We start from the raw sequence: 15,607 nt of genomic DNA, 5'->3' as shown, positions 1-15,607 counted from the left end.
GTGTGTTTTAGCTGCTACATTGCTGTCTCTCTAGATAATATTTTACTTCTGGTTTCAAGTATTTGCTGCCCTTGCAGGATGTTACACTGGAATAATCTGTTCTCTCCAGTGCAGAAAACGTTCAGGGAACAAAGCATAGGAAATTAGGGGGAAGCAATTTGATAAAAATCCTTTCATTTTCAATTCCCAGAAACTCTGAGCCCTCACACCGACCTGTGCTATATGTCACTGGCACATCAGACCCCAAACAGGAACTTCAGTGAGCAATAGGTTCTTGTGAAATGTGCAGGAAACAGCACTGGGTACTGAAGTCCTCAGCTCCCCTGTAAAGCTGATCCCAGAGGGGCAGCAGCCATGAAATTTTCTTTTCTCTTTGCTGCCAATGTGCCTTGGCTCTGACCCGGGGAAACCTCTTCAAGGGGAGTACAATTCAGGTCACGGCTTGGCAAGCCCTTCACTGCATCAGGACTTTGGTTTCCAGGTTCACTCTGGGCAAAGATTAACCTCTCATGCATAGATGTGGCGCTCTCTGGTAATGGGACTGTTGTGCAAAAATATGCAATATGGCATTTTCTTGAGCTCTTAGTTCCCTTTGACCAGTAGGTCTTTCTCTGTTCTTTCTTCTTTCCCCTTATGAGTTCACCACCCTGCGCAGGGGGTATATTGGGAAGTTAAAAAATAGGTTCTGGACTAGTCTTTTGCCAGGCAAAATCCATCTCTCATCTCCCCAGCAAAGCTGTCCCTATTGCATGTGGTGGCACCCACCTTACTATATGAGTAGGCCCCACGGGCATCATCCACAATATTCCAACCCTCCCATACAGGGAGAGATAGTGGAGGGTGCTGACAACCAGGGTGCAGGAGACAGCAGATCAGTCAGGCAGAGCACGTACTGGGATAACAGACCATGATTTTCTCAAAGACAACCTAGAGAGGCTGGGAGTGAAGAAGGTAAGGAGAACCAAGGGGATGAGACCCAAAGTCAGCAACCACCTCAACGTCGGTACTGCCATAACTTCAACTACAGACATAGACGGCCGGAGAACACTAAACCACAAGATGGCAAAGAAGCCAGCTGAACCACCAGCTGAGAACATGTCTGCTCCCGAGGCCGAGCAGGACAGTGGCCACGGAAGTCGGAATCTGCTAAGGAGTGTGTAACAACTCACCTGCTGAATCAGCTAGCCCTGGAAATGGGTGGCACTGGAGCGTCGGGCCCACAGCCGGCCATGGCCAGCAGTGCGAAGGCCGTGGGGGCCGGGCCGTGAGAAGCAGGAGGGCCGCTGCTGTGAGCCTTGGAGTCTGGGGCACGGGCACAGGTGGAGCTGCCGCAGGTGCAGATCTTGGTGGTAGTAGAAAACATTGAAAGGAGAGCTTTGAAGGCTGAAATGCAGCAGGGTTCCACGTGAACAGCAGTTGAACGTGGGTCAGGTGGTCCGCCATGGGGTGAGCCACCTCCTGTCCCAGCCCCTGCCTCTTGGAGCCCCCTTGATGCTCTTGTCTGAGTGTCCCACAGGGTCTGAAGCGTTTACTTGGAGAAAATTGGAGTGTTCAAAGCAGGCTGGCTGCTGTCATACTGCAGCCAGGAATAATGGAATAGGACTCCAGTTCTACTTTGTTGGTTTTTGGATATGGGTTTATGATTAAGAGACACAGCCAGTGGCATTCATATTGTACCGCTAGAGGCATCACCCCATCAGGGCAAAACGCTGGAGGGTGGTCAGCAGCAGTTGTGATTCCTGATCTGCCACTAAGGTCAGCAAGGAGCTGACATTGGAAGAGGTATTGGAAAACTGAGCATAAAAGTGAAGAAGCAGAGCTGCTCCAGGGGCTGGGAAAGCGATGCTGTTGTCTGAAATAGAAGCAAATACTCCGGATGTGGTTGGATTAATTTCTGGTCTTCACGACATGTGTACATACATAATGAGCAGGTAATAATCCATGAGGATCTGGTTAGAGGTTTGGGGTCAGCTTCGTGGGTTAGGAAAGTCAAGAAAAATTGCTTGGGAAAGGCACAAGGAATTTTCATTGATGGAAAGGGTGTCATGAAATTCTCTGTGGTGCAGGGCAAGAGTATCCTGTGGCAAATAAGTGTGCAAAGCTGTCTTCTGGAGCTTTGTACAGTACAGAGGGGAATGGCCCCTTCATAGCCAGCGTTACCCTGCCAGTCACCACCCCTCGTGACTTTCGAAGCAGAAGGGCACTGGGAACAGCAGCTTTGGCACAGCATTTCAGGGCTTCATGGGATTACTTATTCACTGTGTTCCTGGATCAGTTCCAGGCTACCCAGTTCTGCCTCCAGTGTACAGATTCATCAAGTATCCACACGGCTCACAATCCCCAGAGGCAAGAGAAGACTGTAGGAAGGTTATTCATATTGAAAATCACAGTCTCCGAAGGATCTGTGGAGCTCTGGGAAGTCAGAACTCCTTCCTTCTACCTCCCTAACACTACTTCAGGGTGATTAAGGCTGCAGACGCACTGGATGGATTTCATTGCTGGGGCCATTGGAGGTAAATACATAAATTAGTGCTTGTTAATGAGAGCAGATTGTTGTGTTTTCCTCTTGTTCAGCTAAAGGGTAAAGTCTCAATATCAGAGTTGAGAGTCTTTCAGTGGGGGCTGCTTGCTAATAGTGTGTTCTTCCTTATTAAATGGAAAATGTCATCGGAGCAGGTTCACAGAACTGCTGGAGAGGCAGTCCTGCAGCTTGGTCATCTGAGGTCACTGCTTGCAATCTCCTCTGGTCTGATTGCAGTGGGACATGGTAAAACTCTAATAGGAAGAGACAGACTGTAATACCTTGTGTGCAGATACAAACCGGCTCATACTGCCAGGACAGCAAACCCTCACGTGCCTGGTGTCTAGAGGTCCTACCAACCTCCTGGAATGGTGGCTCTGGGGGCTGAGGAAGTGATCTGTGAGACAGGAAGGGAGGAAGCATGGTGTTGCAGTGAATAATGTCTGAATGAACAACATTTGAATTAAGTGAGGTTAAGATAAATTTGCAGTTGTGAGGGTGATCTCAGCGCAGGCGTGCTACGTAGCAGGCTCTGATCTGGGAAAAAGTAGGTTAGCTGTATATAAAAAAGTAACAGGAGAGAAGTGTGATTAAATTCTAGACATTTTTAGAGCATGTGCTGCTCAAACCCAGCTGTGTATAAAACAACAAAATATATGCATCAGTCTAATTTCTTTGCTGAAATCTTGTCAGATTTAGTGGAGTATCTAAGATAACGTGTACCAATAAATAGTAAGAGAAAAGCCTTGGGGTCACCATTGACAGAAAAGCTGGGTGAACCTGCCAGGTGGCTGAGATATCCAGCCCAAGCCTGCACATCAGATCTCATTTTGCTGAAATTTAACATTTTCCCTCACCAGGAGCACTCTGTGGAACCCCTGCATATGTGTTTGTCCTGGGGGGGGCCATGATAAATTTTACCCTGCACCCTTTAATTGCGCATCATGCAAAATGTGCAAGTGAGGCAAGGTTTGGCATCTCAGCAACATCCAGCTGGACCAGGAGGTGCCTGTTTCTTGCAGTACGGGTTTTCCTGGGGTATTGAGAGACCCTCCTTGGAAAAGACCTCACATGGGACAGCTGCCAGAATGGGACAGCTTTTCTGCAAGAACTGGATGGTTTTTGGTGCTGAACTTATTTCTTGACTTATTTTTGTTGGAGCTGAAGCAGTGTTCATTTTCCTAAGGAGGTCACAAACCCATCTGAAGAGCATCAAGTAACTCAAGAGGCAACATAAAAAACTAGAATTTCTGTTTAGTAAATTACATTCTTGTAACCTTGATCTGTTTTCAAAGTGCTTTGGAGAAAGCATGGATTAAGCACCTCTGAAAAACAGCAGAGGTGCTGCCCATTTGAATTCCATCCTCAGGCTGCCTCAGGCAGCTGCAGATATCGTGCATCTCCTCTGGGCTATGGCTTCTGTGGCCATGGGGTAAGCCCATTATCTTCAGCCCAGGAAACAGTGATCTGCTGTGACTGCAGATGGAAAAAACGTGAGAGAAACATGTTTCATGACTGTGAAGACTTTCAATAACCACCACAAAATGTGGCTGGATGATTTGGGAAGTAGCTCATTGGTAAGGATGTCTTTCCTGGGCAGTAAATCTGAGCAGGAGGTTGGACTAGAGACCTCCTGAGGTCGCTTCCAACTTGAATTTTCTTGTGATCCTATGTATGCTTTCCAGCCCTGCTACATCAGCAGCCTGGGCCATGGCAGGGGATGGGGATTGATGATTAGGGCTATTGATGACTGGGGGATGACTTGACTCCTACATCAGATTTGGGAAGGGGAGGCTGAGATTCACCCAGCAGAGATAGAGCAGCAGGGTCTGCAGCATGCCTGGGCTTTTCCACAACTGTGAGGTCACAGACACTCCAGGGGTAGATAAAATAGTCCCTCTACAAAAGGAACATGCTGTCAACTTGTTCTCACAGATAAAGCAGCTCCTGCAGAGCACTGCCAGGGTCATGTTACTGAATAAAGCACAGCTTGTTTCGGGGATGCGACACTGCACAAAACAAAGGCCTTCAGAAGTTGTTTTCTACTCACCCAGTGTATAGACAATCATGCCTGCTTCTCCCTGGGTCCCCCAGCCAAGGGTTTGTCACAGCTTGGACCTGTTGCAGCCTGTTGGGCTCCATACAGCTGCTCTCTGGTGATTGTCACCCCACCAGCATCCCTCCTTATTGCAATTGTCTGGTCAGAGTGCTCTGACTTGTGAAGAGACTGTGGGTAATCCATTTCATACCTGCACTCTGTGTGTGTAGGAGGTGATGCCGCAACCTCTGCACAATACCTGGAATATCTCAGATAAAGTAGGCATAAAGAATGGCTCGTTAAAATCAAAAAAAGTCATTCAGCTGGTTTTGCTATTTATTTTTGTCACAACTGATGCAGTGTTACTCAGCAGGACTCCCACGGGAGCCCTCTCCTGTATGCATGCTATACATTGCTGATCTTTTTGGATTCTGCTGTGCTAACAGGGCATGTGTGGGTCATGCTATCTTAGTCCCAGGCTATTTATATTGTGTGACAGTGTACCCTTCCTCCTCAGCCTTTGATGGACTTGGCTGAGCTCCTCAGCTCTGACAACTGCTTGGAGTGCTTTGGCTCCTAAGGAGTGCAGTTCATGGTAGGCTGTGTTTATTTGGAGGTTCAGGGGATTCACATACCTGGTGGGAGTAGTGAAAAATTTACCATTATGGCCACCTCCCAAGTGGAGATGCTTGGTCCTTGCTGGAATCAAGTTGATTGGGAGCCCTTAGGACTGAAATACTGTGGGAAACTGTCTGTTTTGTGGCAATCTGCTATGCTGTTGTCTTTGTGTCTAAGTGTGTGACCAGGGCCATTTTTCCAGAAGAGAGGTCAGTTCTTGTCAAACACTGAACCAAATAAGCCTTGGTATGTGATCTGCATGAGCTCCTACCTTCCTGAGCTGGTGGAGCAAGCCAGGACTTAGCTGTGCATGCTGCCCCCGCTGTGTCGTACCATCCAGTCAGCCGATGGCCACTGCCTCTAAGGTTCAGGAGTTCTGAAACCGATGCCATGGCAAATCCTCCCAGATGGGATGGAGTTCCTGGGACAGGAGACTGCAGCTCTGAGGTCAGCACTGTCAAGTTGGCATTGACTTACATGTTACTCTTCTCAGTCTGGCAGTGTCTGTGTTTACTCTGGCCGGTCCCAGGACAATGCAGGTGTCCCCAGATGACTTTGTGCATCATCACGCTCTACTTGGACCAAAGGCATTGCTTCTTCAAGCCATAATATCACCCTCTCTCTTCCATCCTTCTATCTCTTCCATCTTGGCCCATTTTTCACCTTAATTTCTGTTCAGCTGATGTCAGATGTTTTCTTCTGAGTAACACACTTTGGGATTGTCTCCTGGTGAATCACAGCAGCAGTTGTTGCTTTTCTGCAGAACATAGGAGAGCTTTCCAGAGCTCCCAAGCAGCCATGTAATCACAGGTGAACGTGCCCACAACAACTAATACATATTTAAACAGCTTGGTTTTAAAGTCTTTTTTTAAAAGAAGGACTCAGTGAGAGTCAGTTTCCAACCTGTGAGCCACCAGATATGCCCTGTACCTGTGACTGCCTGGCTCCCTGAAGGGCTCCATGATCTTCCAGGTTGATTTCCTCTCAGGTGACTTGGCAGTAGATGTACTGGCAGGAAGTTAGCTGGTCAGCACCTTTATCACTTGCTGTATCTGCCAGCATTTATATCAGAGCTGGGAAATGCAGTGAGGTGAGGACAGGCAGATCTATTTGTTACTGCAACCAACAGAAATTCTTGTTGGAGCTCTTTAGCCCTCCTTACGTGACATTAAGGCAGTAACTGTCCCATAGGATTATTACATTTCCAACTCCAGTGGCTATTTTAAGGTCTTTGAGTGAGCCTGGGCATTGAGAGAGGGTTGGGAGCTCCCCCCACACTCTGGACATGCCATCACAGCAGCAGGCGGGGAGTCACAGTTAGCTGGTGTGTGGGGAGGGCTGTGGAGCCCTGGCTTGGAGCACACCCAACGCTAATCCCTCGCTTCTCCCAAATCCTGCTGTGCCCCAAGGGGCAGCAGAAGTGTGGTCTCACTGCAGAGCGGTGCTGCTGATTGTGCCCTGCCCCAGCATCACAGCAGCCTGCCAGGACTCAGAGATTCCTGTGCTTTCACTCCTTACCCCGATTTTGTAGCAGTGCTTGGTGCAGGCAGGAAATGCACTTCAGAGGCTTAGTCCAGCATGGTGCTGTGGATGTAAATGCCTCAATAATTCCTCACCCATGTAGATGTGCTTTGCAAGCTTCAGCCAGGACATGTTAGTCCCTGGAGGCAGCAAGAGCACCTCTCCTGTCTTCAAGACAGATTCTCTTACAGAGAACCTGTAACGTACGAGGACCACTCTTATAGATATCCTTGTGAGCACTGTTTTTATTCCTTAATATTTCCAAGTAGAGCACAGAGAACCAAAATTGCTCCAGAGACTCACTCATGTGAGTGGGGATGCTTACACCGCACATGAGGGTGCTTGGCCATAGTCCAAAAATGCTTTACTGCCTAAGCTGAGGGAAGAAACAAAAACAGTCTAATATCATCCCTTCAGTGTTCCTGGAGCAGTGCTCTCAGTGTTTCTCCCTGTCCAATCTTGCACTGTGGCGTTATTCCTCCCTGGTAAGTTTCTCATGATGTTATGATTCCTCCTCTGAGAATGTCTTGGTAACACAGAGGAATGTGCATGTTTTTCTCTGTCATTCTTGGCTCAAACGTCATTACTGAAGCTCCAGAGAGGTTTGGTGCCAAGCATGGTAGGGCTCTGAGGCCCTGTTTTCTGCTATTTCCCCATGCCCTTCTGTGACATGTGAAAACTTTCTGTCGTGATGTGTTGTTACAGTCTCCAACACATTCTCTGTTTCAGGTGGCCTAAGCACAGCTGTGGGTTATCCACTGGACACAGTGAAGGTACCTGTTGGAGCTTTATTTCTTGACTATAGAACAAAAACAAATAGGCCATTCTGATTTCCCCCTCCTTTCCAGAAAACTAGTCCCATAAGAATACTTTATCTTCATTACATCTACATATTTCACTGTATTTGGTTGTGTTGTCTCCTTCAAAAAAAAAAAAAAAATTATTTGGTGATGCTCTTTTATGATTAATTTCTGTTTTGCTGCTATGGCACTTTTTGATTTCTTTTTTTTTCTATTTAATCTGATATCTGCATTTTAAAGTTGCTCCTGTATTCCTAGGTGCGAATTCAGACTGAGAAGCGTTACAAAGGGTTTTGGCACTGTGTTCAAGAAACATACAGGACAGAAAAAGTAGGTACCTCTCATCAGAATTGCTCATACCCATTGTGGATGCTTTGTTTCGGGGAAGCAGAGCTGCCTTTGTCAGTTTGGGGAGGGTGGGCACCAGCTGCACACAACCATTTGTTGGGAGAGGGTGAAATTTAGCTCTGCTGACGAGCTGTAAGATGGAAATGATGCTGCCTGATAAACATGCAGGTGAGGCAAACAGGGAGGTGAGGCTGAACTCAGAAGCAGTTTCCCAGAAGCCAGTGCTTTCAAGTAAATGCCTTTCTGAGCCATTCACTCTTAAAAGTTTTTTCTCCTCTGTTTCCCACTAGATTTGGGGATTTTACAAAGGTGTGTCTGCATCAGTCCTTGCCGTATCAGCAGTTTCTTCTGTTTCCTTTGGCACATACAAGAACTTCCTCTGTACAATCTGCAAGCTGCGATATGGGGCTGCAGATGCAAAGCCATCCAAGCTGGATGTTTCCCTTGCTGGAGCTGTTGCTGGTGCTGTCCGGGTAGGTAAACAGCTGCCAGGGAAAGCACAGCAAGAGATCTTGTTCACAAACATAGGAGGCTGGAAAAGCTGGGAATGTTTTTGGTCCGTGAGGCCACAGGGGAACATGCAACAAGTCTGGTGGGTTTGTTTTTGCAGGGGAGGTCATGCTTTGCCCGTGTTGCCCCCTCACTGGTTGGTCCGTGGGATGGCCAAGTCCAGCTGATGCTGGATTTGGTTTAGAGGATCAAAATACTTGAGAACATGCTCTTAGAATGATACGGACCTTGGCAGCAAACACAGAACAAGGAAGAGAAAACAACTTAGGCAGTAAACTCCCCAAGTGGCTCTGATGGTGTGTTTATGTAAGAAAGAGATAACTCTGAGTTAAAGCACAGGTCAGTCCTTTCCCAGCAGCCACACAAGCCCAGCATGGTATTGCTGCAGAAATGGGCAGTGCACAGTGTTGCCTTGCCAGGAGTTAAAACTCAACAGGGCACCACTGAGAAGTGATGCTGCCTGGCAAATGTGCATGATCCCGGGACAGGGAGGTAAGGCTGAATCCAGGAGCAGTTTCCCACAAGCAGATGGATCTCTGCGAGCATCCAAAGGTGCTGTGAATGTGGTAGAGCTCACCCCATCACACCAATGGCATGCTGGGCAGAAACATGTGCTGGGTCACAATCCTCTTACAAGCAGTCCAGATGGTCAAGTTTCTAGGTGTTTCCTAGCAGTTAGTGACTCAACACAGGCTAATTTTTTTAGAGACTTTATGGTCTTGGTTCAAATGCATATACAAACAGAAGCCTGATTTATGTTTCCCCATAGCAGAGGACAAACCCTTTTCATGCCCATCTGATTTAGCAAGTAGTTACAGGTATTTTATATCCAGTGTTGATTTCTGCCTTGCCTTCCACTCTGCCCAGTGCAGCTCATACATGTGTCCTGCTGCATACATTCCACCTGCTGGGTGGAATGGCACAGGTAGAGGGGAGGAGGCTGGAACTTGCCAGAACTTGCAGGCAATATTACTGCCTGAAATGTTGAGAGACAACAAGTTTTCAGGAGGGGGATCAATACACTGTTTAAATGTGAAGGGTTAAAACACCACCCTCTTATGTTACAGGTTGTGTTGACAAACCCTAGTGAAGTGGCTAAAGTTCGGATGCAGACTCAGAGAAACCCACATCCTTCTGTCACATCTCAGACTGCCTCCAAACCAAAGTACCAAGGGTCTCTGCACTGTCTGAAGGTGATCACCAAGGAGGAAGGTTTTGGGGGTCTCTACAAGGGCTGCTCTGCATTACTCTGCAGGGATTGCTCTGCTTCTGCAATATATTTCCTTTCCTATTCTGCTCTGTGTGACTGGCTCACACCAGCTGGGAAAAGTAAACCAGGTAGGTATCGGAAAGCATCTGGCACTACCTGCAAAAATGGCTTATTTAATACCACACTAAGAGGGAAATGACTCTTGGCAAACATCATCCAGTACCTATAAAACCTCAGCCAGATCTGATCCTCAAGTAGAGTTGTTGTGTGTGTGTTTTCTGGTGCTGCAGGGCTGGTTTTGGGCCCCAGGTGTGGGTGCCAGCAGCCTCCCTGTGAGGGCTTCACTGGCACATCCTTGTCCCTGAGCAGCTACTCTTCCTTCTGCAGGAGGAGTTTTTACAGCATGCTCTGATGTCTCATATATGGATATGAAATCCTGTTAATGCAGAAGCAGGATAGGTAATAGAAATGAAACATGGACAAGCCTCCTGGGAGCCATCATGGAGCAGGGGTCCATGATAAAGGTCATGGACCCCAGATAAGGGTCAGTCCAGAGCTTGAAAATAAAGTCCAGTTGCAGAACATAAAGACATTTCAGGTTCTTAGTTGTGATTTGGCTCCAAAAAGCAACTGTCCTCTTTGAGAAAAGATTGAATAGGTAACATTCAGCAAAGACCATCTCCCTGAGAATTATAAAAAGAAGTAGATCCATCTGAAGAGGGTGTAAGTGCTCTCAGGCTGTACCACGTCTAGTCTGTGTGGTGTTCAAAGAGTCATGTGTGCAAAAATGAGTATTTTGTGCGATCACTGGAAACACACAAATGCAAGAGCTGGACAAAATAACTTCTGAAAAAAACCAGGAAAATTACTCAAGTTCATTGACAAATCTGAGATGCTTTTAGCTATGTGAGACTCAAGTGAACTGCTCCTCCCGTCACTCTCTCCTGCAGGTTTCCTTGTTGTGCTGCTTTCTGGTGGTTTTGCTGGAGTCCTGGCCTGGGGATTAGCTACTCCCATGGATGTCATCAAATCACGGATGCAAATAGATGAATCGGACCAGCACAAGTACAAAGGCCTGATCCACTGTGTTAGGGAAAGTGTGAAAAAGGAGGGTGCAAAAGTGCTTTTCAAAGGACTGGGTTTAAACTGCATTCGTGCCTTTCCTGTGAACATGGTAGTGTTTGTAACGTATGAAGCTGTACTGAGATTTACAGATCATTATATAAGCAAAAAATAGCTCATTCTACTCTTTTCAGGGGTGTATTTTTTTTTTCTTTGTAATACAACAAATCAACTGCTGAATTGATGGACAGCATAACAAACATGGACATTTCAGCACAAAGCTGATGACTGATGGCTTTGTTTCATTCTAATAGGATTACAAACTCATCAGGGAGTCTTGCATTCATATACAACCTCCCTTTTATCTTGTTAGAGTATTTAGACTGTAGCTGCTGCTTTGGTCCTTGAAACATTTGTGAACATTTATGTTCTAACACGCTACTTGTCTGATCAGTGGTTTTGGTAAAGCACTTAATTTTGTTTTCTGCTGGCACAGAAAATGATCCTCACAACCAAAGCAAGAGCTGTGGGGAGTTTGTGTAAGATTTAACACTATCCAGCCTGTGTTCTTTACATGTAATGCCTGCACTGCACTCACTGAGTGACTTACATATTTGTGCTTCAGGCTGTAACTTCTCTTTCCCAGCTGTAATTTTCTCAGACTACTCTACAGTTATATCCCCTTGGCAGCAGCTGAAATATGAATGTCCTTGCTTTTCCCTGTTGCTATTTAATGAGTGGCAGGCATGGTCTGTTTACATAACCAGCTAATGGCCTCACTGCAGTGACGCCAGGCACGGGTTCCCAGCAGCCACGTGATTTTCTCCCAGAGCCCTACGCAGCATCAGGCCTCTCCCGGAGGCCTATGGAACAGCGTCTCTCTGAGCTTGGCACAGCTTTGGAGGCAATCTGTTCTCATCCTGTAGGGAGGGCGGGAATAGATGCAAATCCTCTTTTGCCTTCTCAAAGGAAAGGCTGCTGTAAAACGTGTGCACTAGCGGGGGTTAGGCAAGTTAAAGGAGAGCTGCAAAGTTGTAGAGCGTAATTAAGATTTACAGCTTTCAAAAGTGGATATTCTTCTCCCTTTAAACGATGCTGTTAGGAGCAGCCAAATGTTATTTTGTCACAAGTGTATTTTCAAAGAATTTCTTACTTCTTTCTCATCTTCCTATTACTTCTTTTTCATTACTTTTTCCTACTTTTCATTAACATGCCAACTGAAAAAAATCAGCACCCATGCTATTGCTTCAGAAAGAAAACCTCTAATCCCAGAAATACTATTAGTTTGCTAATCCTGCCTCAGGGGCCATATATATGCTTTCTCTCTCTGTTTTAATCCCTGGATGATGACACCTGGAGAGGACTGGATCCAACCCCTCTCACATTCAACTAAAAATGCATTTTCTGGAGAGGAAGAGGAATACTGTATTTTAAAAGGAGTTCTCATATTCAGGACCCCTCTGGTCCACAGCCACTTTCACTAGTTGATGGCACAGCTTTGACTACAGTGACAGTAATTTTGCAGCAGTCTTGTCAGCTGCCCTGGACACACAGAAAACGATCTTGTACTAGAATGACAAATATAAAGATTTCAGGTTCTACTAGACAAGAATAAATGGGACTTCTTCCACTCCAAACAGAGACCACTAAAAAGCTCCACAACTGTAATCCTGAAATCTAAACCTTCAAACTGGCCTTTTAAAGATGTTTACAACCTTGCTATCAAACAAGCACCATAATTCTTCTCTCAAGTCTACCCAGCTCTTGCAGTTGGTCCAAGAGCAGAGTTAAAAGACCAGGCAGGTGCACAGTATGTCGCCTTAAGCGGGAGCGAAATTAAAGACCCAGCACTGAACTGGATTCTCTCCACAACACTTACAGTCCCAGCAACCTACCCCTGGTTACAGCTCTGAGTGTCAGCACCAAACTTCCTTTAGTCAGAATGTCCTTACAACTGAAGATTTAATTAAGTCTCAAGGTCTGGAATTCCTCTTAAGATAGCTCTTAAGAGTCTACAACCCTCACCTTTTTATACAAGGGATGCATTTGACTGAGTGCTGTTCCAGCTGGGCAGTGATTTATCCCAGCTCTGCCCTGATGTTTGGAATCAAGCTCCTTTATGCCGCTTCGTTCTCAGCCGACCTTGTTCTCAGGCATTACATCCCCTGAGCAGAGACAGTAAAAGAATGCCTGCAAAACGGACTAAACAACCACTTATTGTTAGGCAGCAATGATACCACCCATGGCCAGCCCAAGGTTGGAATATTAACTAGCTCATTTTTCTCAACAGGCTCATGCATTCAAACGACTAAAAATGTTTCCTCCTGTGAGTGGAACTGAAATACAGCTGATTTTGAGACAAGAATTACAGATGAGTTGTAAATATGAGTGTAAATATGTGGAAGCCAGCACGAAGGGCTGAGAATTCTAAGCCTTGGGGCATTCAGCACCATATGTAAGCAGGGTCTCACATGGCCTGAACAAATGCTACATGAGAAGCAAATTGCATCTCCAGGCAGCTTATTTCAGGAAGGTAAGGTCTTTGTAACCCAATCTGTTCACAACCCTTTACTGGGAAAAATATCTGTACAGTGTACAGGTGAAAACCTGTGCTAAGAGTAAGAACTCCCTCTCATCTAATTCTCACTGATACAAACACCACCAGGTACAGGAAGTGACTGCAAGTGCTGTAAACACAGGCACATAAATACCAATCAATTTGTGTTTTCTGTCATGATACATATTACGTACTTCACTACACATACACACACCAAGCTGGGTGTTTGGCTTCTGGCTTTCAGCACTTGACTGCTTTATTTTCTGATTTCTTTGTATTATCGTGACCTTTAGCTACTCTAACAATCACAGAACTATTTATTCTGATAAATTAGCCAGCTGAAGGCCAGTGAACAGAAAGAAGGCACCATATGTGCTGTGCTGATATTGGGTTTACTTTGCAATAGGACTACAGCTTGTTGTATAGGTGATTTCTTTCAGTAACAAAGTTGGTGGCCTTGAAAAAAAGAGAATTTTCTTAGAATGCACATTCTGCTTCAAGCTTTCATGTTGCTGACAGTTCCTGTTTCCTCTGACAACGTTTATGACTATCCAAGTAGGTTTCACCATGCCTTTTGGTGACTGTGGAAGAGCTGTGGGAACCTATTCAGAATCTGTGCTTTTGTACAGCAATTGTAGAGCTTCATGTTTCCACTGAAGCACCAGTTTTATACCAAACCTACCTGTAAAGAGGTCACATTGACCTTCCCCCATTTCAGAGCTGGCTGCTGTACAGAGAGACATTAAACATCCAGTCTGACTGGCAAACAGGTAGTTTTGGACAACTGACCCTTACTGGTTCACTCTGGGAGCAATCTGAAGTCTACCTGGAAGGGGGTTATAAGGCACCTTGTTTCAGTACTTTAAAGGCACTGGACATCAAAACAAGGACCAGCCACATCAGATGATATAAGTCAACACCTAAAAGGATAGGAAGAAAAGTCAAAAACAAAGTTTCAGTTAAGGCTTTAGAAGATAATAATAAAAAAGTAAAACCAAAGAAGTTTGATACAGGCTTTTATCTACATTTTATTACAGTGAGATGAACAAAATAAGCAAACTGAGGAAAATGTAATGAACATTGCCTGATATGTTCTTAGACATTTCACACATGCTTTTGACAACTGCCTTCTTCTAAATGCCTCTGGGACATGAATTGTAATTACAACAGATGTACGAATTCACCAAGGCTCTTCTGAGAAACAGTGTCATTTCAGAAGCATGTTGGTATGAGTTCATCAGAGTACTTGAAAACAGTGCTTCCTCTGTAAACAAATACTAAATAGTTTTGCTATCACTTTCCTTTCTAGAACTTTCAAAACAGATTTTAACTGTTGTGATAAAATTAATCCATCTGCTTAGAATTGAATAGAGTACTGTTTCTCCTACAGCATATTTTCCTTTCCTGAATAACTACATTAATTCTTAGTTAATGAAACAAATCTTGCAGGACAAATCTCCATATAATATTTTAAACAAGAAATTTGCATTATGAGTTTGTAAAAGCCCCTTTAAATTCAATTTAAGTCTTATCTTTTATGTACAACTTAAAGATGACATAGACTGCATGAACAGGAAGGTCATCATCAAAGTAAAGAGTTAGCTTATTTAATACTGGATTTAAGAAGCTTTTTTTTTTCCCCTAGGAATTGCTCCACTACTTTTAAAAAATAAAATTTTTTCTACTGGTTGTTAAGCCCTTGCTGGCACTGAGGTGATTTGCCTGTGAGAGACAGTCTCTGCGAATCATTTTTCATTTAATACATTAAAGTCAATGGCATTAGTGATGCCGGCTCACATAAACTGTAAAGAAGACGACAAAAGCTAAGCTTTGCTGTTTTCAGCACAAGTTTGAAACTCACTCAACAGGACTAAATTTGCCTTGCACTTCCAGCATTCCTTGGTTCCTTGCACAAACATAAATGAACAGGTTCACTTCACGTACACCTTGGCACGTCCATCTCAGCAAGGCAGGGTCACGCTGCAGAGGCGTGTGCTGTGTGACAGAACCGCTGCTGCGGGGAAGGCACCGGCACCGGCACAAACACCCGGCACGTTCCCATGTACTATCGGCCTGATCCAAGGGCTAGTGAAGTCAGTGACTAGTCTCATCCTTGAAACATCTCCCTCAACTTAAGTGTAATCAGCTGACTTCAAAGATTTGCAGTGAAATTAGAAGCTGCTTTTTTTTGGTTTTAATTAATTTTTTTTCTTTTTAGGAATACTGTAGTCAATTTATGTTTGCTATACTCCACTGTAGAGAACCTGTTAAGTTGAAAGCTTTGACACCTCATTCAAGTGCCTTCCTTGTATTTTTAAAGGATTTACAAATACCACACATCAATACCCATGTGTGTTATCTGCATTAAATAAAAATTCCGTTGATAAGATTATGTCTGGGCTAGGAACTTTCTGTTCTATAA

At 45.1% G+C, this 15,607-nt stretch overlaps 1 protein-coding gene across 2 annotated transcripts; it reads left to right on the top strand.

Moving 5' to 3' along the window:
- Positions 1-2,329: 2,329 nt before the first annotated feature.
- SLC25A47 (solute carrier family 25 member 47) lies at positions 2,330-15,572 on the top strand. 2 transcript variants are annotated; one of them, XM_050335418.1, is made up of 6 exons: positions 2,330-2,513; positions 7,428-7,471; positions 7,757-7,828; positions 8,137-8,319; positions 9,424-9,694; positions 10,517-15,572. In XM_050335418.1, exons 1-6 carry the CDS (start codon positions 2,486-2,488, stop codon positions 10,801-10,803), a joined length of 885 nt encoding a protein of 294 aa, XP_050191375.1. In that variant the 5' UTR covers positions 2,330-2,485; the 3' UTR covers positions 10,804-15,572. The 2 variants fall into 2 exon arrangements, with proteins under 2 accessions (XP_050191375.1, XP_050191376.1); XM_050335419.1 differs by lacking the exon at positions 7,428-7,471.
- Positions 15,573-15,607: the final 35 nt, after the last annotated feature.

The sequence above is a fragment of the Myiozetetes cayanensis genome, unplaced genomic scaffold (assembly GCF_022539395.1).
Source record: "Myiozetetes cayanensis isolate MyiCay16 unplaced genomic scaffold, myiCay2020 scf6-25, whole genome shotgun sequence".
Classification (NCBI taxonomy): domain Eukaryota; kingdom Metazoa; phylum Chordata; class Aves; order Passeriformes; family Tyrannidae; genus Myiozetetes; species Myiozetetes cayanensis.
This window is presented reverse-complemented; position numbering and strand designations above follow the sequence as displayed.

Coding starts and splice junctions, on each gene's coding strand:
- SLC25A47 (XM_050335418.1), top strand. CDS start 2,486: ATGGATTTCATTGCTGGGGCCATTGGAG. Junction 7,829..8,136: donor AAACATACAGGACAGAAAAA/GTAGGTACCTCT, acceptor GTTTCCCACTAG/ATTTGGGGATTTTACAAAGG. Junction 9,695..10,516: donor AGCTGGGAAAAGTAAACCAG/GTAGGTATCGGA, acceptor TCTCTCCTGCAG/GTTTCCTTGTTGTGCTGCTT.